The 22,064-nt window shown below is 47.3% G+C and overlaps 6 protein-coding genes across 6 annotated transcripts; 2 read left to right on the top strand and 4 right to left on the bottom strand.

Moving 5' to 3' along the window:
- Positions 1–453: 453 nt before the first annotated feature.
- On the bottom strand, positions 454–1,953 carry P175DRAFT_0451146 (small nuclear ribonucleoprotein-associated protein). Its single transcript, XM_040894482.1, has 6 exons — positions 1,778–1,953; positions 1,655–1,663; positions 1,527–1,598; positions 1,030–1,456; positions 932–976; positions 454–846 (listed from the first exon to the last, which is right to left on the bottom strand). The coding sequence occupies exons 1-6, from the start codon at positions 1,802–1,804 to the stop codon at positions 764–766; spliced, it is 663 nt and encodes a 220-aa protein (XP_040756365.1). The 5' UTR covers positions 1,805–1,953; the 3' UTR covers positions 454–763.
- Positions 1,954–2,270: 317 nt separating this feature from the next.
- On the top strand, positions 2,271–2,988 carry P175DRAFT_0428654 (60S ribosomal uL5 domain-containing protein; the record flags this gene model as incomplete). Its single annotated transcript, XM_040893315.1, has 3 exons — positions 2,271–2,424; positions 2,484–2,778; positions 2,862–2,988. 3 exons carry the CDS (start codon positions 2,271–2,273, stop codon positions 2,986–2,988), a joined length of 576 nt encoding a protein of 191 aa, XP_040756364.1.
- A 648-nt stretch (positions 2,989–3,636) lies between these two features.
- On the bottom strand, positions 3,637–4,718 carry P175DRAFT_057675 (uncharacterized protein). Its single transcript, XM_040901048.1, has 3 exons — positions 4,605–4,718; positions 4,174–4,337; positions 3,637–4,044 (listed from the first exon to the last, which is right to left on the bottom strand). The coding sequence occupies exons 2-3, from the start codon at positions 4,330–4,332 to the stop codon at positions 3,808–3,810; spliced, it is 396 nt and encodes a 131-aa protein (XP_040756363.1). The 5' UTR covers positions 4,333–4,337; positions 4,605–4,718; the 3' UTR covers positions 3,637–3,807.
- Positions 4,719–6,008: 1,290 nt separating this feature from the next.
- P175DRAFT_0498072 (putative carboxylesterase) lies at positions 6,009–8,258 on the top strand. Its single transcript, XM_040896427.1, has 4 exons — positions 6,009–6,351; positions 6,542–6,565; positions 6,719–6,997; positions 7,105–8,258. Exons 1-4 carry the CDS (start codon positions 6,021–6,023, stop codon positions 8,091–8,093), a joined length of 1,623 nt encoding a protein of 540 aa, XP_040756362.1. The 5' UTR covers positions 6,009–6,020; the 3' UTR covers positions 8,094–8,258.
- A 338-nt stretch (positions 8,259–8,596) lies between these two features.
- On the bottom strand, positions 8,597–12,230 carry P175DRAFT_0427626 (pyruvate carboxylase; the record flags this gene model as incomplete). Its single annotated transcript, XM_040893256.1, has 2 exons — positions 8,597–8,704; positions 8,757–12,230. 2 exons carry the CDS (start codon positions 12,228–12,230, stop codon positions 8,597–8,599), a joined length of 3,582 nt encoding a protein of 1,193 aa, XP_040756361.1.
- Positions 12,231–17,098: 4,868 nt separating this feature from the next.
- Positions 17,099–21,837, bottom strand: P175DRAFT_057542 (clathrin heavy chain). The gene is made up of 2 exons (XM_040901047.1): positions 21,493–21,837; positions 17,099–21,419 (listed from the first exon to the last, which is right to left on the bottom strand). Exons 1-2 carry the CDS (start codon positions 21,730–21,732, stop codon positions 17,130–17,132), a joined length of 4,530 nt encoding a protein of 1,509 aa, XP_040756360.1. The 5' UTR covers positions 21,733–21,837; the 3' UTR covers positions 17,099–17,129.
- Between the last annotated feature and the right edge of the window lie 227 nt (positions 21,838–22,064).

The raw sequence follows: 22,064 nt of genomic DNA, 5'->3' as shown, positions 1-22,064 counted from the left end.
ATCGAACCTAGGATTGTGCAGGTAACTCGAGCGGGAAACTCTTGGCACGGGGCCAGATGGAGTACACCGTGCGCGCGGATCTACAGTTTTGGGGGTCGGAACTCTTGGCAATTTCTGGCAAACACGAAGAAAGTAAGGAACCAATCATAAACCAGGCATATGCCAAGCTTGAGGTGCCCTCCGGTACCGGTATTCGCTATGATGTCCCCCATATACTCCATACACTCCATCATGGCACGCTACTATCATTAAGAGAGAAATAGCAAAAGGGGGGAATACAAATTTAGTGACGGGAAATAACAGGAATAAATAGCTTATTTTAATCGTCTACCTCAATAAATTTTTAGTAAATAACTCCTCATCGGCAGTGGATTTTCTTTAATCCGGGCTCTGGCGGTCGAAACTTTATGTCCAACAATGACCATTACATAGGTAAGATTTCAAAAAAAAAAGCGCGGAGACATCGAAATGTATTAGGATTCACTAGTAGGATAAAATGCTGGACAGATATCTAGCATTACTTCTGTCGATCCTCGGGTTTTGGGTGGACCGTTTTATCTCTCTGGGCATTCCTTGCATCCACTCACGCCGCAACGCCTTTGCCTGGTAAAAATTGTGTACCAGAATCCATCAACAGACGAATGGACCGGGACGAGTTGTTTTATTCCTTTTAAGCCTTATTTGTCCTTCGAATTAGGAATCCACCACGCTACAGTCATAGTCGTATTTGCAAGCCTTTCATGTTGCTCCGTATCATATCAACTCACCGTCCCCCAAATCCGGGTGGAGGATAACCTCGACCATGGGATGGAGGCTGGAAACCTGGAGGAGGTTGGAACCCGCCAGCTATGGTGAATATCAGTTAGTTAATGCTATCGCGACAAGGAACGGGACATGGGAAAAAAAAAAAAAAAAAAAAAAAAAAACTTACGAGGAGCGCCCTGAGGAGCAAATCCGGGGGGAGGGGCAAAGCCAGCTAAATCACTCATTAGGTTATGTCTCTCGTATATAAAGACAGGAGTTACTTACGAGGTCCTCCTGGAGGTCCACCACCGCGACCAGCAAAACCTGGTGGAGGAGCACCAGGGAAACCGCCTGGTGGGAAACCGGGGAAGCCACCTGGAGGAGGTGGTGGTCCTCCAACACCAGCCGCAGGTCCTCCTAGGCCGACCGGCAGACCACGTCCAGCGGGTTTGCTAATTCCAGGGCCAGCGGCGAGGGTTGCTGCGGCGGCTGCGACACCAGGGCCGCCCGTTCCAAGTCGCGCAGAGGGATCGGCAGGAGGAGGTCCATCGACGGAGCAGGAAACGACTTGAGTACCGCGCACAATTGTAAGACCCAGGGTTCGCTTTTCTTCCGATTCGACGAGGGGCGCATTGGAGGAACCAGCGGCGGATTTAGCTTTGCGCTTGACGCGGCGGAATTCTTCTGTATCGGCGAGGACGAGGTTCATATGCTAATAGACATTGTGGTATCAGTAATGTGCTAGGAAGGGCAACATCCGTCTGAATTGCAATTAACCATACCTTATCAAATGCAAGCATCTGACCCGTCATCTGTCGGCCGTCGTTCAGGGTAACTCTCATCCGGTAGTTGATCTGTTGATGTTAGATTTTCGCGAGGATAGCCAGGAGCCATATCATCCACAACTTACGAGGTTTTGCTATACAGACAATGGTAGTTAGCTATGCATTCAATTACAGAATGTTTGAAACTATGTTCTGCATAAAAGCCATGCAAGCTTCAGAAAAAGGGGAAAGATATTGGGCCGACTCACCATCTTGCCCTGCTTGTTGGCGGCCATTTTAGCTTAAGTGCGCACGAATGCGACTTGACTGTGGAACCAAAGAATGTGTATGTGCGTGAGAGAGTCAGGAGAAGGGCAATCCTCTTCCGTATCTTCACGTTTGTACCTGCACGCTCCGAGCGGAGAGTTCTTGCTAGATAAAGAGCTTGGGAGTCTCGAGCTTTCGAAGCGGCGGGTTCAGATCTGCGGGAGTCGTGACTTGGTGCACGTGACCATTAGGATAACCGCGCGGCTCTTCGATTAAGCGCCAACCGACTATGCCAAGACGCTAAGGGCTCTCGCTTCCCACATTTCACCCACACAGTCAATCAACCTGCACACAACTTTTCTCGATTCTTGAGATTCTCCCACCCAACGAGTCGACCAATCCACGCCAAAGTAGTCGCCATGGTATGTATCGAGTCTTCCATTGAATCGTTGCAGGATTCACCCAGGATATCTTTGATCTAACATTTTTCTCGCCATGCAGTCGGAAGGAAAGGACAAGAGCGCAAACCCCATGCGCGAGCTGCGCATCCAGAAGCTCGTGCTCAACATCAGTGTTGGTGAGTCTGGTGACAGACTTACTCGCGCTGCTAAGGTGCTCGAGCAGCTGAGCGGTCAGACTCCTGTCTACAGTAAGGACACCCGATTCTCGATCAGACACGGAGAAGCATGAGGCAATTATGGATTCTAGAGAGAATTGTGTGGCTGACGAGGTGGAAAATTTTTTGCACAACAGGCAAGGCCCGCTACACCGTCCGTACCTTCGGTATCCGTCGTAACGAGAAGATCTCCGTCCACGTTACCGTCCGTGGCCCCAAGGCTGAGGAGATTCTCGAGCGTGGCCTCAAGGTCAAGGAATACGAGTTGAGGAAGAGGAACTTCTCCGAGACCGGCAACTTCGGCTTCGGTATCAGCGAGCACATCGATCTGGGTATCAAGTACGACCCCGGTATTGGTATCTACGGCATGGACTTCTACTGCTGCATGTGAGTTGCTCCGGGTGATCCCACCATGGGATATGTGTTTTTTTTTTTGGGGAGGTGTCAGGACTGACGCAGGATTTTCATAGGACCCGCCCCGGTGAGCGCGTTGCTAAGCGTCGCCGCTGCAAGGCCCGCGTTGGTGCTCCCCACCGCATCAACCAGACCGAGACCGTCAAGTGGTTCAAGAACCGCTTCGACGGCATCGTCCGGTAAATTATTTCACTTTGGGGGGTCTTCTTGGAGGTGAACAACGGGGGGTTTGTGTTATGAATGATTAAAAAAGGCAGGCGTTTCTAAATGATTTTCGCTCTGCTCTTGGAATGTTTTCCAATTTTTTTTTCTACCACGGCATGAGGATGGGCGTGATAGATATCAAACAACAAATTTCAAAACGCATCCACTTTTCACAATGAAGGCTTCACAAGGAGTGATGATTTCCGCATAACCATTGATGAAAACGTACTGCATGATGCCTACCTATGCACCCTAGCGGGTGTCCATAGTTCTTTGCTCTCGTGGCCGTGAAACTCGGTTCCTTAACTGGAAGCCTGAGTTGGTTTCTATTCCTTGTCGAGGACAAGGAAGTCCCGTCTCCTACGCGGCTAGAAGCATGGGTACGCATCTTGTTCAAGTAGTCCGATCCGATTGTAACACACACTTCAGGATCGATCTTTTCGTAAGCGTGCTGCATAGAACGGCGTACAGGCACTCGTAGCTAAACCCGGTCTTACCCTGGCTACTGCCTAGCTAACGACGCAGCAACCGGAGGAGCATTGTGCTCTTTAAAAATGCACTGGTTTCGTTTCTTCGATTATGAGTACGCGATATAACATTTCAGCCCATTTTCCTCCGATTCCAACCCTCAAATCATCATGGTTCTTTTTCACATTCGAGAGCCATTCTCTGCCTCCTTTGCCATCAACATTGGCATATGCGTAATAACTATGCGTATAAAAGATATCAAAAAGTTCAACAAAAAAAAAAAAAGATTACAAGCAACCATAATTACAGCCCTTGATACAAAAGCAAGAGTTATTTACCACGAGTATAATCAGTCCACCACTTGGCAAGGAAGCCACCCTGCTGGGACTGCTCACTCCAGCTCTGGCGGCGTGCAGCAAGGTTGCCATCGTCGGTGTTCCTTTTCTGGCTATTAAGGCTTGCGAACAAAGAGGAAGTGCCTTGGCTGCTAGATTTTCTTCTTTCCGGGGCTATAGGAGTATTATTGTTACCAGTGGAGGTGGAAGACATGTCGGATGCTGCAGAAGCCTGTGCAGAGAGAAGAACAGTCAGCACTGAAGACTAACTAACCAACTAACGAACGAACGAGTATCCAACGAAACGGCGGAGCAGAAAATTCTGGTTTTAGGAACTAGATAGAATCTCTTCGGGACATACACGTCTCTCACTCGTCGCGTTTACATCAGAGGATGCGGCGGACGGTCGTCTGGCCATGTATGGCTGTGGAGGGCCACCCGTCACCCAGACATTGTGATGCTCATAACGATCGCCAAAAACACCATGCCAGTGACGAGGCGGAGATTTGTCTTTGTCCATTATTCCTTTTTGTGTGGCTGGTCAGAGTCTGTCATTCGACTGCTTGAAAGGGAAAGCATAACATCGTCGGTCATGACACCCGATCACAGGGAGGGAGGGAGGTATGAGAAGATCTCCCAGTGCATAGAATTCTGGACACCGAAGAAGGGAAGAATCCCATGACATCCGCTCCAGAAAAGCAATATAGAATCCAATGCAATCGAACTCGGGGCATGCAAAACCGACGGGGAGATGGAATTTGGGGCCCTGGAGGGTTCAATCACAAAACTCACCTTTGTTTGTAGAGTTGATCTGTCGATAACTTGGGTTCGATTCAAATTAGACGATGATGAAAAGAAACAATCCTCCCCCCGGGCATATTTTATAGGTGAGAGAGGGGTAAGCAGGTAGCACTTCCACCGTGACTCTAACCCTGGATGTGAGAACGCATCACTACCCGAGTTCTTCCAGCTGCCTCATAGGCAGTTTCAAACGAGCGCAACTCTGGGATGATCCAATAATTACCCATGGGTGGTTTGGAACCCCCAGTCGTCAAGCCCCGAATGGGAAACAGATCCCATGGGCCCCGGATCGATCACCAGTCCAGATCCAATCCAAGTCACAAGCTTGCTAGATTAATCAGCAGCAGCAGGAAAGTGAATGGGCCTCCAGTTCTGCTTCTGTCGGTTCATGATGTCGATATTTCCAATCAAATAGCGGCTGACGTCAAGCGTCTTGCCAGGGTGCGGGGGGAACTGCCCATAAAGAAACTTTGGAGAAGCCATGGGCGGATGGAAAGCTTTCCGGGCGGGACAGTCAGAGCACTCATTGAGTGGTCAAATTCAATTGCTGTTATAGAGATCAAGGTCAGCCCGACATTGAATAGTAGATGGACCTCAGGATGGGGATAATAACCCTATGTTCCCAACGATGGATGAAAAACCTGACCAAACCCCCCTTACCCGAGAAGTCAAACTCATTGGTAATAACCCTCGAAATTTCCCTTCAAAAGTGATTCTCAGCTTCAGAATACCAGAATATTAATAGTCAGCTATTGGGGGTTGTCATAGGTAAAGGCTCCCTCACTCGGAAAGCGAATCATAACGGCCGTACATAACTGAGACTGACTGATCCAAAACCGTTGAATTCAGCGTATAAAGCTTCTCATGTAGAGCAGTCCCTAGGTATTTGCATTTTCATTTGCATTGACGCACTCATTAAATGACTCTGAGCAGATACATGATAATCCTCGCATGGATGCATCGGATCCCAGATCTGAGCCCGACACGGGAGCGGAGTTCCCCCCACACATGGCTTGTTGAATCCCTTCATTTCGCTCACTTCCCAATGTCCCATCCCTCTCTTCCTTTTTACGCCTGTTCATTCGTCCAACTTGCCAGCCCTTGCAAGCTGTACCTCTTCCATCCCAACAGAGCCAGCTCTATCAGATTTGCCGCTTCCTTCCTCTTATCGTCTCTCGCTATCTGACACTCATACCGATCTACTCCGGTACTCCCTCGGAGGTTTTCGAGAAAGAACTCTCTGACCCAATTACATATATAATACAATACTACAAGTCACAGTCACGGTTGGTTTTGGTTTTTGGTTCTTCTAGAAAGTGTGTTCTCTCACTCTACTACTAGCATCTCAATTGAAATCAATCAATCATATTTATATACCCCCCCCCCCCCCCCCAACGCCTTCTCAACATGGAAATCATCCAAACACCATACCTAAAATCCCTCTCGCACAGAGGCTACATCCAAGGCGTCTCCCTTTCCTCCAAATCCACCAATACCTTACTATGCCACTTTTTCGGCGGGCTCCGCTATGCCCTTCCACCGCCGCAACGCTGGCGCAAAGCCCGTCCCCTGCCTCCATCGTATAGTTACGGCACGAAAGACCATCCGGGCTACTGTCCCGGCGCTGCGGGTGTCTGCCCCCAGCCTAATTTCATGGACCTCTCTGTCTCCGAGGGCTGGGATGAGGATTGCTTCCAGTGTAATGTTTGGGTTCCTGTGGGGGAGCCGCCAGATGATGGTATGTACGTGTCTGTATACCCAGAAAGGGTAGATTCAGTTGAATCTTCCTTGAGTTGTAGTTTCTCCGGTATCCCTATATATATATCCCTATATATATATATATATACACGGATATCTACGCAAAGCAGATAAGTGTCTGAATAGTATAAAGTGAAATGTTCTAACGTGGAATCTTTCTTCTTCGATAGGGTGGCCTGTACTTTTTTTCATTCGTACGTATACAGATATTGAGAGAGATATATATCTATCTATCCCATCCCTCTCTTTCTCCTTGACATGACGATGAGATGCTGCCGTCGAACAGCAGCCGAACAAAAAAAAAGAAAAGAAAGAAACGAACACTAAAATCATTATTTCCCATGTAGATGGTGGTTTCTTGCAGTTTGGCACACCGAATTTCTTCTCTGCTGCAGCACTGCTAGGCGAAACCGATTTCAATGCTATTGTGGTCATGCCCGCCTACCGTGTTGGCGTCTTTGGGTTCCTTTATTCCTCTGAGATCGAAACGGACGCGGCCTTGGTTGGCGAAACAGTTGGAAACCATGGTTTCTGGGACCAACGCATGGCTTTGGAATGGACCAAGGAAAATATTGGCCTTTTTGGTGGTAATGGGTCTCAAATCACCCTTTCTGGTTATTCTGCAGGTAGGTCTCATTCATTCATTCATTTGCTTTGAATAAGAGAGTGAACCATCCATCACATATATATATATATTAAAACACTACTAACTCCTATCCCCCCCTTACTCCAGGCGCATACTCTGTCTGCTACCAACTAGCCTATGACCTCCAACTCCCCGATACCCAAGCTCTCGTAAAACGAGCCTGCATCTGGTCCAACTCCCCCGCCGCCCAACCCAAATCACCCGCAGCCACCCAAGCACAATTCAACGAGCTGCTCTCCGCGCTCAAAATCCCCATCTCCCTCCCGGACGCTGAGAAACTCGCCCGTCTCCGCGCCATTCCAGCCTCAACCCTCCTTTCCGCGGCTACAAGCATCGAAATCAACCAGTTCCGCCCAACCTCGGATTCCGTCTTCGTTTCCCCGACGCTCTTCCAGTCCTTCGACAACGGCGAATTCGCCCGAAGGCTCATCGCCCGCAAAGTCCGCCTCATCCTAGGCGAATGTCGCGACGAACACTTCCTCTACGCTACCTGGTACCCGCCTCAGAATGATCTCGCCTCGCTCCGTCATCGGTTACTGGCTGATTACCCGCGACATGTCGTAGACCCGCTCGTCAAATGCTACTACTCGGACGGTAGGCTTCCGGGGAACTGCGAGAACTGGTCCCCGGATGCCTGGGGTCGCATCTATGCGGATATGCAGGTACATAAGATGCAGCGCGGCCTGGTCCAGTCGCTCGCTAGTCATGGCGCGGCGGATCTTCTGTACCGCTACCGGATCGAGTACCGGCTCAAGTGTGCGGATAAGTCTACCCCGCCTAGCTGGGGCGTGACCCATGCCACGGACCAGTATATCTGGTTCTGGGGAAATGGGGAGGTGGTTGAGCCGCATGAGAAGCCGATTATCAAGCGCGCCTTGATCGACCCGTTCATTCGGTTTGTTCACGGCGAGGAAGATCTTAACTGGGGGACGACCAACCATCGGGAGATCAGGACCTTGAAACCCGACGGCTCCGTTGAGATCTGGCACGACGGCCTCTGGGATGATGCAATGCACGTCTGGAAGACATTGCGCGAAGCAGCTGAGTTTGATGATGCGGGTGCATCCAGGCTTTGATGCGTGTCATCAAAACTGCTCCACCATGTCGTACTCCTCATCAGTATACTAGACTTCGGTACATAGTTCTTCGATCGTTGCAGCGTAGTTCTTAAATTCATCAATCATAACCAAAGAGAGAGAGAGAGTTTGCGTCAACGCTAATCAAAAAGTAGATGAGGAATATAATAATATTTAGGTTATTCATTTCATTGTGATATAACCCACCCGAAAACAAAAATTTTTCATAAGACTGTGCTTGAAGTACCAGTGAGAAAAGAAAAAAAAAATGTAAACAAAAGGTTGCATAAATCAACCAGTCAATCATAAAAGACACAGTAGAGTATAAATCTCGAATTAACACCAAGTCATCTAGATATTCATGCCGCCATGTACAGGTTCTCGTTCATCTTCCAAAATAGGGGGCAACGAATTCACTAGTAGTATGTGGCTTCCCTTTCATGTTTTTGTTGCTTTTGGTTTAGTTTTTTGGGGGGTATTTATTCTTTACTTCTGTGGCTCCTTTAAGCCTTGGCGATCCTGCAAATGAGATCCTGTCCATCGACGGAGTCACCCTCCTTAACTAGCAAGCCGGATACCTTGCCACTGTGTGGAGCGGAAATCACCATTTCCTATTAAATCATTAGCACATGACAACGCATGTGGAAGACAACATCGACTTACCATCTTCATAGCGCTCAGAACCGCAACAGGATCGCCCTTCTTGACTTCAGAGCCTTCGTGAACACGGATCTCAACAACGACGCCGCTCATGGGTGCGCCAACCTGGCTGCTATCGCCCAGCTCAGCCTTAGGGCGAGCCACATTGTCCACGGATGCCTTCTTGTCATCGACGCTGACCTGACGGACTTCTCCGTTCACTTCGTAAAAGACCTCACGCTGACCAGTCTGCTCAGAGAGAGGACCAATGGCGAGAAGCTTCAGGATAAGCACTTTACCCTTCTCCAGCTCGACATGGAATTCCTCGCCAATTTCAGGCCTAGCCAGGAAGTAACGGGTAGGGAGAACGGACAGGTCACCGTACTTCTGAACGAACTTCTTGTAGTCCTCGAACACCTTGGGATACATAGCATAGCTGGCCACATCGTACTCAGTGGCAGCTCCAAACTTCTCGCGAATCTGGTTCTTAATCTTGGCCAAATCCAAAGCCTCCAGGAAGAGGCCGGGACGCTTATCGAGCTTGCGGCGGTCCCGGAGAGCCCGAGAGCGGAGCGGCTCTGGGAATCCACCGTATGGCTGGCCCATAAGACCTTCAAGGAACTCCAAGACAGAAGCAGGGAAGTCCAACTCTGCCGCGCGGGCAACGACATCCTCAGAAGTCAGCTTGTTAGACACCATGAATTGGGCCAGGTCACCAACGACCTTGGAAGTCGGGGTAACCTTGACAATATCGCCCAGGAGATCGTTCGCAGCTTCGTAGGCCTTCTTAGTCTCAGCCCACTGCTGGCCCAGACCAAGCTGGCTGGCCTGGAAGATAAGGTTGGTCAATTGGCCACCGGGGATTTCGTGCTCATAGACCTCAGGGTCGGGGCCAGTAAGACCCGCCTCGAATGGAGAATACAGAAGACGCAGCTGAGCCCAGTAGCTATCAATTGCGCGCACCTGGGCACGGTCAAGACCAGCGTCCTGCTCAGTTCCCTCGAGGGAAGCAAGGATAGCACCAATACTGGGCTGCGAGGTCATACCCGACATGCTGTCAGTGGCGGCATCGACAGCATCTGCACCCGCCTGGGCGCAGGCAATCATAGATGCCACACCAGTTCCAGCAGAGTCGTGGGTGTGAACGTGGATGGGGAGGTCAGGATAACGCTGACGGATACCACCAATAAGTAGGCGAGCAGCCTGGGGCTTCAGCACACCGGCCATATCCTTGATACCAAGGACGTGGGGCTTTAATTGGACTATCTTGTCCACGAGAGCCAGGTAGTATTCTAGGTTGTACTTCTTATGGGGGTTCAGCATATCACCACTGTAGCAGACGGTAGCTTCGACAACACCTCCAGCGGCTTGGACTGCCTTGATGCCAACTTCGAGCTGGTCAATATCGTTGAGAGCGTCGAAGACACGGAAAATATCGACACCGCACTTCTTAGCCTGCCTACAGAAGTGGTAGATGGCATTGTCGGGCAGAGAGGAGTAAGCAACTCCGTTAGCGCCCCGAAGCAGCATTTGGAAGGGAATATTAGGAACGGCCTTGCGCATCTTGCGCAGACGATCCCAGGGATCTTCGAAGAGGAAGCGCATGGCGACGTCGAATGTGGCACCGCCCCAACACTCTAGACTGTAAGCGTTGGCGTAGGCATGGCTGGTCTCGTGCGCAATGTTGAGCAGATCGATGGTACGAACACGAGTTGCGAGCAACGACTGGTGAGCATCACGCCAGGTGGTGTCCATGATCAAGCAACCTTTGTTAGCCCGCACGGCCTTGGCAAAGGCCTCAGGGCCCTGCTGGTCTAGAATCTGCTTCCAGCCCTTGGTGCAAGGAACAGAAACATCCAGGGGCTTTCCTGCAGCATCAAGCAGAGTGGGCCTGATTACGGCGCCCTTCAGCTTGGGCTCACCAATCTGGCCCTTGATGCTGCTACCGTTGACGGCAACGTCACCGAGGTAAGCAAGTAGCTTCTGGGCACGGTTCTGGCTGCCAACCAGGGTGAAAAGTTCGGGGGTATCATCAATAAAAGTGGTCCAGCAGGTACCATCAACAAAGGTGGGGTGACTGAGCAGGGAAGTCAAGAAAGGAATATTGGTCTTCACACCGCGAATACGGAATTCGACGAGAGCACGCACAACCTTGCGGCGAGCAATCTCGTAGGTAGAACCACGGCAAGTACACTTGACAAGCATGGAATCATAGTGAGGAGTAATGATGGCACCGGCAAACCCGTTACCACCGTCCAAACGGACACCATTGCCACCAGCGGAACGGTACACCTCGATCTTACCGGTGTCGGGGGAGAACCCCTTGGAAGGGTCTTCAGTGGTGATACGACATTGAATAGCAAATCCGCGGGTGGTAATGCGGTCCTGGGTCAACCCCAGCTGCTCGAGGGTAGCACCAGCAGCGATCTGAATCTGAGCAGCAACGATATCGATGCCAGTAATTTCTTCCGTGATGGTATGTTCGACCTGGATACGAGGGTTGATCTCGATGAAGTAGTAGCGGTTCTGCTGGTCGACCAAAAACTCAGCGGTACCAGCGTTACGGTAGTTGACCGACTTGGCGAGCTTGACAGCATCAGCCAGGATGCGGTCACGGACGTCGGAGGGGAGGTCCTTGGCGGGGGCGATCTCGACGACCTTCTGGTGACGACGCTGGACGGAGCAGTCACGCTCGAACAGGTGGACCACGTTGCCATGATTATCACCAAGAAGCTGGACTTCAATGTGTTTGGGTTTGTCGAGGAAACGCTCGACGAAGACGGTACCGTTACCAAAGGCCGAACGAGCCTCCGAGGTAGCACGCTCAAAGGAGTCACGCAGGTCAGCCTGGTTGCGGACGACACGCATACCACGGCCACCACCACCAAAGGCAGCCTTGATGATAATGGGGAATCCATAAGTGTCTGTGAATTCCTTGACCTCCTCATAGCGTTCAACGGGACCCTCAGTACCGGGGACAACGGGCACACCGCAGCGGATAGCCAGGCGGCGGGCGGAGACCTTGTCACCGAGGCTGTCAATGGTGTCAGGAGTGGGTCCGACAAAGACCATTCCAGCCGCCTCAACCTTGCGGGCAAATTCGGCGTTCTCGGACAAGAAACCATAACCGGGGTGAATCAGGTGCACACCGTGCTCCTGGGCAATCTTAACGATCTCGTCGCTGGCCAGATAGGCGCCAACGGGGGTATATTGACCACGTTTACCGATCATGTAGGCCTCGTCAGCCTTTTGGCGGTGCATAGAAAGTCGATCCTCATAGGAGAAGATAGCAACGGTCTGGAGTGACAGCTCGTGCGCGGTACGGAAAATACGGATGGGAATCTCGCCACGGTTGGCGACGAGGATCTTCTGGAACTGAATAATGGCCGAATTGGCGCGCAGGCGATGGTGGACTGAGTCCCTGTGGTGGGCATGATGGTCATCGATGAACTCAGTTTCATCGATGGCGTTCTCGGGCTGGGTATAGGGAGCGGCCATGATGGGCAGAGTGGAGAAGAACTAGAAAGAGAGGAGAGGGAGGAAAGGGACAGCGATTGTGTGTCTCGTCGCTAATAAAAGCGGACGAAGAATGGAAGAGAGCAGGAGAGAAGGAGAAGAGAGGGGTGGAGAAAGGGAAGAGAAGACAATAAGGTTAGAAGAGGAAGGGGGGGGTAGGGAAGAGAGGAGAGAGATCGAAAGGGTCTGGAAGGGATCGGGGAACTACGCAGGGGGCAGTATTTAAGAGTTAGCTCCCACAGCTAATAGGATTCGGGGCAAACGCAAGCCAGAAACGCAGCAGGAGTGAGTCACGCACCTTGAGGACAGGAGCTTCCCGGTTTCGGAATGGGAGAGGGAGGAATCAAGCGCGGGGGAGAAAGGAAAGGCTGGGGTGATCAATTGGCCAATGGTGGGGGATAACGTAAAAGGGGGGAGGGGAGAGATGTTGAGGTTAAAGATATGGATGAAAGATGATGATAAATGATGGAAGATGAAGAAGGAAGAGAGAGAGAGAGAGAGAGGAGAGAGGATGAGAAGATAAAGATGTAAAGAAGAGGAAGAGGGGTGACGATGACGATATAGAGGGTCTAGACACCTGAAGAATCAGGCGTTATCTATGGCGTACAGAGTATATAACATGATAAAAATGGTAATAATCAGGTTGTTCCAAGTTCTTCTAAGTTCTTGATGATATTCCTAATTCCTTCTGATAATCCCATAATCGTCTCCTCTCTATAAAGCTTCACCGGTACACCGGGCAACAGAGCTGAGCCCGAGGAGGTGGTGGGATGGGCCCGTCAGTTCCCCATCCATCCATTAGGGAGCTTTTCCCTTAGTCTTGTTTCTTTGAAATTCCTCCTCATCCGTTAAGCCGGTTATTAGATACTTCTAACTTCTAACTTCTGCTAGGGTTCTATTTTTTTTTTTTTCTGCCCCTCCTTCCCCATCTCTTTGGATATTAGGACACCGGAGTATGTACATACACAATCACAAGACAATTTCTCCGCGGGAAAATCTCCCCTAGGCCGTAGTAAACTGAATTAGGTATTCTGTTATAACTATGGGAAGCCGTACAATAACCGATCTCTCCATTAATCCATCGGGTACTTCAGGTATTACTGGTACCTCGGGTTAATTCTTGCCAACCTGCCGTCTTTGCACGAACTGGTCTAGGTTTTAGTTACTTTGAGCGGTGTTGTTCTTATTATCCACCTAATCTACAACCCAGATCTACCGAATCTCCGTCGATATGCGACGGGACTAACGATCTATCTACCTGTGATGGTGTGACCTGTACTCTGTAGATTTTATCCTGAGAATCCCCCAGACTCATCAAACAATGAGCCAAGGAATCCCCGTACAACCATAGCTGCAGGGTCAGCCTATAGTATGGAGTAAGTATAATAATATATGCTGTAAGTATACAGATAGTTGATCTCCCCCAGACAAACCAGTCCCGTGACTCTCACCACTACTTTTTGTTTCTTTTTTTTCTGTACAACTTACAGTCGGTGATCACCTGACGCCTGGTCCCACCTGACGCCTGATTTCACCACCACTAGTAATATTAAATATGAAGCAATTCAACTACATATAATTATTATTATCGCATGATCTTTTGGTGGATAAATATAGTTATTATTAGGACTCTATATATAGTTTTTAATTGGTCTAAAAGTACTATGGGAGCTAGATCTCGCGGCCTTGATAATTTACTATTAGAGAGGCCTCTAGGACTTCTATAGGTATTATTAGCCTAGTTTCTATAGATTTTTACTAGTATAAAGCTTTAGAGACCTTCTTTAGAGACTTCTTTACCTGCTAGAAATTATTTTAAAGTTAGTAATCTACCTCCTTTACTAGATAAGTATCCTCTTTTTATTATTTCTTTTACTCTACCTCTAGTAGCTATAATTCTTACTAAAATACTTGATTTCTCTTTTACTTTTTAAGCAAGTATTATTTTTTCTTTTTAATAAATTATTAATAAACTTTCTCTTACTCCTTTAATATCTTAGTAAGTTATATAACTTTATTTTTCTATATTTAAAGATTACAAGCCTGCTAAACCTTTTAAGGAAAGTAAAAAACTATACTATTATTTTTAAGAGCTGCAAGCTTAAATTATAAGGATTTTCTATATTAATATTTCTTTTTCTTATTCTAGAAGGCTAATTTAAGGCCTTAATAATATAGTTTTAAAATAATATTCTCTATAAAGAAATAATATATTATTAAGCTTAACTTTTTAGTATTTTTATTATATATATTAGTAATAACTTAATTTAAAAGCTTCTTAATCTTCTACTAGTCTTCTACCTATAGAATAGAGTATAAGAAATTACTTAAGAAGAACCTAGAATTATTCTACTTATTAAATTAAATTAGAATTATTTCTAGATTTAGTAGCTATATTCCTATAATTTGCTATAAAGAAAGAATATTTTTTATTAATAAGGCCTATTCTTAGACTAGCTAGAAAAGATAAAAAAAATCCTATTTAATAATATAATTAAGACCTATTAATTTATATAGAAAGTCCTTAAGATTCTTGCTATAAGTAATAGAGAGAGGGCTAAAGATCTTAATATTAAGTAATTATAGTAAATAAGTTAAATAAGGTAGATATATTATTAATAGGATCTTATTAGTATTATAGTAATTAATAAACTTTATAATAAGGTAAGATTTATAACTATTAAGAATAAAAAGTCTTTATTACCTGCGTGCCTTATTCTTAATCTTATAGTTAAATATATTAGTTAACTAGGTATATTCTAGCTTATTATTAATCTAATTACTTATAAAAGAGGTAAAGAAGTAAGAATAAAGCTTAGGATTAAAGTCTTAAAGCTAGGAATCTTATATATTATTAGTAGAAGCCTAGTAAATAAGACCTAATAAAAAAGAGGTTCTATTAATATAAATATAAGTAATTAAAATTATCTACTTATAATTTTTATTTTATAAGTATTATTTAAGTCCTTCTCTAGCTATATATTTCTACTTTAAGAAGATCCTAAGATTTTTAATTAATATTTTAATAAGAAATCCTTTCTTATCTATATTATAGATATTCTCTAACTATAACTTATATTACTATATCTTCTAGCTTAATAACTTAAAATATAAAGTATATTTATATACAGAATTAGCTTATTTTTATATAGTATTAATAACTATTATATAGATTAAGATAAGATTATCTTAGTAATACTTTATAAAGTACCTAGGCTAGTATTTTCCAGGCTTCTTACTAGTAATTTTCTTTACAAAATTCTAAAGTATCTTATAGAATATAAAGAGGCCTTGCTTAGTAAGCTTATTAATATAGCTTATTAATTCTTTTTTATATTAATTAGTAAGAACTTGCTATTACTTATATTAGTAGTCTTTAGGGTACTATACCCTGTGGTAGTATCTTAATAATATTATCTAATTAATACCAAACTCTTTCACAATCTTAGTATAATTAATTAAATCACTAATCTTTAATAAGTTAATTACTTCTATCGCGGCTTCAATTAAACCCATATTAGTTAAGATATAAGTTATTGAAAATTATCAAAAAAACAGTTAGTGAGGGGAAATCAGGCATCAGGTGGGACCAGGCGTCAGGTGATCACCGACTGTAACTTACATATATACAACCCCTCATCAAGCAAACAAGTCATCAACATTAGCACACAGAGGTAAATTGCCAGGGGAAATATCTCCACAGTAAGAGATTAAAATTCACAAACAAAGAAAAGAAAAAAAAATCCTCTGGCTCCAAGACGGGACAAGAAATCTTCAACCCTGTCTAGGTTGCATCATTTATTTATTCTTTCGTTCTTTCTCACCGGGCTCGGCTGGACTAACTGCCTTATACGTACCTTAATACCTACTTACCTACTAGAGTAGTAAGAGGGATACATCCCAAATTCAATTCAAATTCAAATTTAGCTCAAGTACGTAGTTAAACAAGTACCTGCCGGTAGTAACTGTTCAATATGATATATCACCCTCTTTTGTACAGCTCAAGCCTGCCTTGCTTTCGTATACAAAGGTTGCACTGCATCTCATGATCTACTCTCACATGCTTCCATTCCGTGGATCCTCCTTGAGCCCAGACAGAATCTTCCCTATCTCCCACTGGTCCGGTTCTCTTCGCCAATCTACCAGCATTCTGCAGACTTACACCCCGAGTTTGCTTGGCATGCCGCAACCTTTTCAATCTCAATCAAATAATGCCATTAAATAAACCGCAAATCCGCGGGGCGGCAGATCACGGGACACGATCAGCGGATTTTAGAAACCTATGAAATACATCGGATGGAAGTGAAGGGGGGGGGGGAAGAAAAAAAGAAAAGACTAGGGTAAAGAAAGGAGAAAAGAAAAGTAATAAAAAAAGAAACATAATAGATGGATAAATGTCAAAAGCCAGGTGACCTCTCTCCCAACCCACTACTGCGACGGACCATCCATTGCTCATGCTATACATACACAGGTGACATTGCTTTAAAACAAAAGATGGGCATAACAAAACGTGAGTCTAGAAAGGACGGAACCCAGTCGCTTGAGGTGCGATGCCATTAGCCTGGCCATACATCGGGCTAGGCGCCGGCGCTGCCGGGCCCTGTGTCAGCATCAGCCGGGTGCCACCCAGGATTGGCGTATTATCCTCCTCCTTCTTCTGTGTGACTTCGCGGGCCTTGCGCTCCTCGTTGTCCTTCTTTAACATCTCAATGGCCCGGGTCTGTTCACACAGGAAGTTGATCATGAAAGGCATGGTGAAATCTTGCAAACCATGTCGCCAAGAGATCTCCAGGATGACATCAGGGCGAATCAGGTCGTAGCAAGCGTACAGCATGCCAACATAGCACTCTCGGCTGCCGATATCGACAAACTGTATTACAGTTAATAAGCATTCCACGTTGGACAGTTTAAGAAAGGGCGGGGTTGGCAATAGGTTTGCACCAAACTTACATAGCGAAGGAGCTCCTCCACAACTTCTGGTTTGCTAGATATAGCAGCTGTTTCGATAGCATCCTTGTACAACTTGTCTTGCTTAGAGAGCGCAATCGACTTAGCCCAGCGCTTGTTGTTGCGGTAGATGTTTGCAGCGATCTGACGGAAAAAGATAAGGTCGTGCTTCTCCAGGCGCTGTGCAAGTTCCACAGCGTCGAAGTTGTCGTAGTTATCTACAGAATCACGTAGAGTCTTGTAGTCTTCCTCCTCGATCAAAAGGTCATTGATCGCATCGTTGACCGCCCTCTTGTTTTGTGACTGGACATTCAAGAGGAAAGGCTTGATCAAGGGGATGTTATCCGACGTTTGGAAAATACGAACAACACGGTTAACATCGATGCGGGAGGTCAAAACCTGGAGCAAATCGGTGAGGAGCAGAGGCTGTTCTTGCAGATAGAAATTCAGCGCACGGTAGTAAATCTCCAAGTTGGCAACCTTAACAACGATATCCTTGAACGAATGGTGCTCCCAAGCATCGGCGGCACGTTCCATCATCGCGAGAGCAGCATTGTCCCACTCATCGTAGTGGCAGTACAAGAAAACAAGTTCAGGCCACAGAGTGGCCTCCTCGCAAGCTCGGATCATTTTAGGGATGTTAATACGAGACCAGAAGAGCTTGAGGTGTTCCATGACCCGGTCAGGGTGGTACTTCGAAAGAGCAATTCCCAATTCGGTAAACATGCCCATGTGAGCCCGCTCCAAACCGAGACCAGCCTCTAGAACTGCAATAAGCTCGTCAAAGTACCCGTTACGCTCGTACTGGCGGACAAGGTCCTGGAGTTCTTCGGCGTGGACAATGAGGTTGAGACCACAGATCTGAGCAAGACGGAATTCTTTCTTGTCAACGCAGGCCTGGTTGACCTGCTTCCAAACCTTAACGCTGTTTGCTTTGCGAGCACATTCGACCGCCGCCTGATAGTCTTCCAGGTGCACCAGAGTAGTTGCCAGTTTAGCCCAGTTGGAGATGCTGGTGTAAAAGATCTTTGCCGCTTGGTGGTAACCCTCTTCGTAAGCCTTATCACCAGAAGCTTCAATATCGGCAACGTTGGTCGACCGCAGGAAGTCCTCCAATTCCGCAAGCTGGTCCAGACGAGCGTAGCAGAAGGCAAGGCCAGTATCGATAGCTGGTTCCCTCAAGGTCTTACGCGCCATCATCAAATACTTGACGAGATCCTCATCCTTTCCAGCATGTGTTGCGGTTTCAATGACCTCGTTGTAATTGGATGGATCCCCAGCACGGATATATGAATCAATCGAATCAGATACACGAAGACCATCCAATTGAGCCTTAGCAACCTTGCTCCACACATCAGGCAACTCAATACGCTCAGCAAATTCCTGAGCACGGTCAATGCTAACAATGTTCTCAACCAGGACATTGACGGCGGCAATGTAGTTGTTCACTTTCTTGTAGATTTCAAAGGCCTCCTCGTAGAGACCGACTGAGATACACATCTCGGCAATCTCATCTGGGCTGAACTCATTAAGTTTATGGATATAATCCATAAGGCGTCCCTTGTCAGCCTTTGCAGCGGTAAGCATCAAGAGATTCTGCAGGCTACCGTTGTCACTGAAAGGTGAGGGCTCGAGGATGATCTTTTCCAGGAGCTCAATCAAGTCACCAGGGAGATCGGCTTCGAGGAAAGCCTTGACAGCAACAGACACCTTATCAGGTTCGGTCGATTCCGGAACGGCGGTTGCGATGACCTGATCCACGAGAGAGCGTCGGTGCATGTTATTTTCGCTCAAAACAAACGACCAGATTTCGGAATCTGCCCTTTCAACAAGGTAGCGACCCTGTGCCCGATACATTGCGTTTTCATTGGTGATATTGATGAGCTCCAGATCATTCTGCCCCTTCCGGTAGGCGATATAAGCGAGGTTGGGATCACGTTTCTCGCAGTACTTTCCGACAACCAGGGTATCATACAGATCGTTCTCCTTCAAGAACTTCTCAGGGTTGTTGTTGCTATCAATATAGATCTTTGCAAGAGCATTGTAAACAGCCTGCTGCTGGTTGCCAGCGGCAAGTGTTGCCTCGAGGAAAGGGAGGAGCAGCTTCAGCCTGTTGCGGCTCTCTACTTCCGATACCAATTCATCGATGGGAATCACAGACGGATCAACGGTAGAGAGAAGATTCTTGATAATGCTCTCGTCACAGTCAACGTCGAGTAATCCTCCAACAACAGCCGGGGTGCGCGAGGGGTTGACTCGTTGCACGTAGACCTCAATAGATTTGTATTGCTGGTTCTGGTAAAGGTATAGAACGAGGTCATGGATGAAGTTGAAGCGGTCACAGACGATGATAAGGGGCAATTGTTCAGTCAAGCGAGCCTCTTTCAGGAAGTTCTTGACCTTCTCGGGGTTGTAATAATTGCTCTCGCGACAGATCCTCTCAACCTCCGTAATTTGGCCCATGGTAGTAGCAGCTTCAATGTACTTGAAGTGAACCTCGGGGTCCTCACTCAGGTTAACAATGCTTCCAAGGTAATAGTAAAGGCCTTCGGCAGTACGGTACTTCTCTAGAAGGCTAATGAGGCGGCTGGGTCCCAAGAGATCAGAAAACTTGGTGCAAGTCTGGACAACAGCCTGCAGGTTCTGGCGAATGTTCGCCTCGAGCATCGTGTCCATGCAATCCAAGGTCTGCTCGACGGAGAGGCGGCCGAAGTATTCCATCAACCATTCTGCGCTTAGCTTGTCAGTCTGCACGATGTTTCGCTTGATAACAGCGGGATCGTCAGTATTCTCGAGAGCACGTTGAATGAGACCCGCATTCTCGCAAAGCTGAGAAACGCGAGGGCGATCATAGTGTGTGAAGATCTCGTTACCAAGGATAGCATCGGCAACTTGGGGGGCGTTGACCAAGTTCATCTCGAGCAGACGGGTCTGGAGATGACCATGCTCGGGCTTATTATCCTTCAGAGCATCCAACAAGAAAGATGTTGCCTGCTGAACCATGTTCTGGGACAAGAACACATCCACAACACGATCCAGGTCAATGAGAGCTCCGGATTCCTCATTGGCAAGCTGGGTGGCAAATTCGGCACCTTTCTCGGGGTTCACACGCACGACGTGCTGAAGAAGCTGGGTGTAATCTGGCTGGTATCCAACCTGCTTAGAGTATGCGAGAATCTTGTCGAATTGGCCCGTCTCCGCGAATCCAGCAATGACTTTGTGGGGGACATTAGCTTGGAGATAGATGCTCAGAGCCAGATTCATATCGTAGGGTCGAACAATATCTCCAAGCTCTTCAGAACCCTCCAGTTTATTCTCACGCATCCACTTCTCCAGCAGGTGCTTCCTGTTCTGTTGCAAGACAGGGCGAACAAGCTCAACACTCTCATATTTGTTCAAGCTTCCCTTATCCAAAAGCATGCCAAAGTACTGTAGGATAACAGACATCTGACCTGTCTGGGGGGCATTCTTGAAGCGGTTGATGGTCTCCGGTGTCCGAAGGAATCCACGTGGCGAATTTGCAGCAATCTTGGCGGCTTCCGAGTAGTTGCCTTGCGCGAGTAAATTGTCGAACTGCTGCTGGTACAGGTGATCAGCACCAGGGAGTCCAGCCTTCGAGGCCAGCTTCACGGCAAGGCCAGACATGGCGGGGTTTTCCATCAAGTACTGAATAATAGTATTCTCATCGACACTGACGCTCAGAACTTGACCTTTACGGTTGACACCGACGAGGCCGGCGGATTCGGTATCCGGAGCAGTGGTGAAGATTGTCTCGCTCGAAATCCGGTTCATGAAGATGCAGGTGCCGGTTTCAAGGTCATAAAGGTGAATGAAACCATACTTTGTGACCAGGTAAACAATGTCGTACTTTTGGGATACCTGCATTGCGACAGGGAAGTCGTTCACTGCTTCTTGAGGGAAATAAACCTCCACGGCCTTCTTCTGGAACCTGGGATTTGGTTCTTGGTGGTCAATTTCAGCAATCTGCAGCTTAGCACCAGTCTGCGTCCGCACAGCAAATGTGAAGAGCTTATGCTCCAAGGGCGAGCCCTCGACTCTAATGGAAGCAAAAGCGGCCGCATGACCTTCAATGAACTGCGATATCCCACGTTCCTTTGAGTATAACTGCATGGAACCTACTACTCGCCCTTGTTGTTGACTGATACCGACAACGACCATCCATTTCTCCTCATCGTTGACGCGGTAGTTGATTATTTGGCAACCCTAAAAGAAAATCCCCCGATTATTAGCTGACTGCATTCGCGCTATCGTATCGAAATGTTCTCGAGGTACGTACGCTAAGATTTGGAAGTCGGTCGAAGATCTTGAGCGGCTGAGACTGAGTTGGGTCGAAAACATCCCAGTGGTAAACAGATGTCTCTGTAACCATACCCAAACACTTGTCACTGAACCACTTCCAGTAAACGACATCCTCATTCATCACAGCAGACTTCAGCTTCTGCTTCGCAGACAGGTCAAAGATCTGAATTGTGCGGCCCTGGGCCTTGAGAGCGATGATGTTGCGGGTCCAGTGCATAATCGCACTATCCGCGTTGATGGGTCGCTTGATGACTTCATTGTTATTCTTGAGGTTGATGATTATGACTTGAGGCTTGTCCTCCTCATTGAGTTTTTGCCGAACGCAAACGAAGTGATCCGATTCTAGAGTCTGGATGACGTACAGTAGTTAGCAAACAGGGGGAAGGGTCGATTTGAAAAGGGGGGAACCCCCCCCCCTTAGGGATTACTTACACATGAGTTAAACCCAATAGATGCAGGCTATATAATATGGAACGTAAGTAAGTGTCTAACCAATGCACGAAAAGTTCAGGAGGCACCGCATCCACAACGCAAACGTGGAAGGGTACG

The sequence above is a fragment of the Aspergillus ochraceoroseus genome, assembly GCF_002846915.1.
Source record: "Aspergillus ochraceoroseus IBT 24754 chromosome Unknown P175scaffold_1, whole genome shotgun sequence".
Classification (NCBI taxonomy): domain Eukaryota; kingdom Fungi; phylum Ascomycota; class Eurotiomycetes; order Eurotiales; family Aspergillaceae; genus Aspergillus; species Aspergillus ochraceoroseus.
Note: the sequence above shows the minus strand (reverse complement) of the source record. Positions and strands in the feature narration are given on the sequence as shown.

Bases quoted from the DNA above. Each gene is read 5' to 3' on its own strand.
- P175DRAFT_0498072 (XM_040896427.1), top strand. From the start codon at position 6,021: ATGGAAATCATCCAAACACCATACCTAAAATCCCTCTCGCACAGAGGC. The intron at 6,566-6,718 runs GTACGTATACAG...TTTCCCATGTAG, and splicing joins GCCTGTACTTTTTTTCATTC to ATGGTGGTTTCTTGCAGTTT. The intron at 6,998-7,104 runs GTAGGTCTCATT...CCCTTACTCCAG, and splicing joins CCTTTCTGGTTATTCTGCAG to GCGCATACTCTGTCTGCTAC.
- P175DRAFT_057542 (XM_040901047.1), bottom strand. From the start codon at position 21,732: ATGCACTGGACCCGCAACATCATCGCTCTCAAGGCCCAGGGCCGCACA. The intron at 21,420-21,492 runs GTACGTACCTCG...ATTTTCTTTTAG, and splicing joins ACCGACTTCCAAATCTTAGC to GGTTGCCAAATAATCAACTA.
- P175DRAFT_0451146 (XM_040894482.1), bottom strand. From the start codon at position 1,804: ATGGCCGCCAACAAGCAGGGCAAGATG. The intron at 1,457-1,526 runs GTATGGTTAATT...AATGTCTATTAG, and splicing joins AGATGCTTGCATTTGATAAG to CATATGAACCTCGTCCTCGC. The intron at 847-931 runs GTAAGTTTTTTT...TATTCACCATAG, and splicing joins TGCTCCTCAGGGCGCTCCTC to CTGGCGGGTTCCAACCTCCT.
- P175DRAFT_057675 (XM_040901048.1), bottom strand. From the start codon at position 4,332: ATGGACAAAGACAAATCTCCGCCTCGTCACTGGCATGGTGTTTTTGGC. The intron at 4,045-4,173 runs GTATGTCCCGAA...CTCTCTGCACAG, and splicing joins ACGCGACGAGTGAGAGACGT to GCTTCTGCAGCATCCGACAT.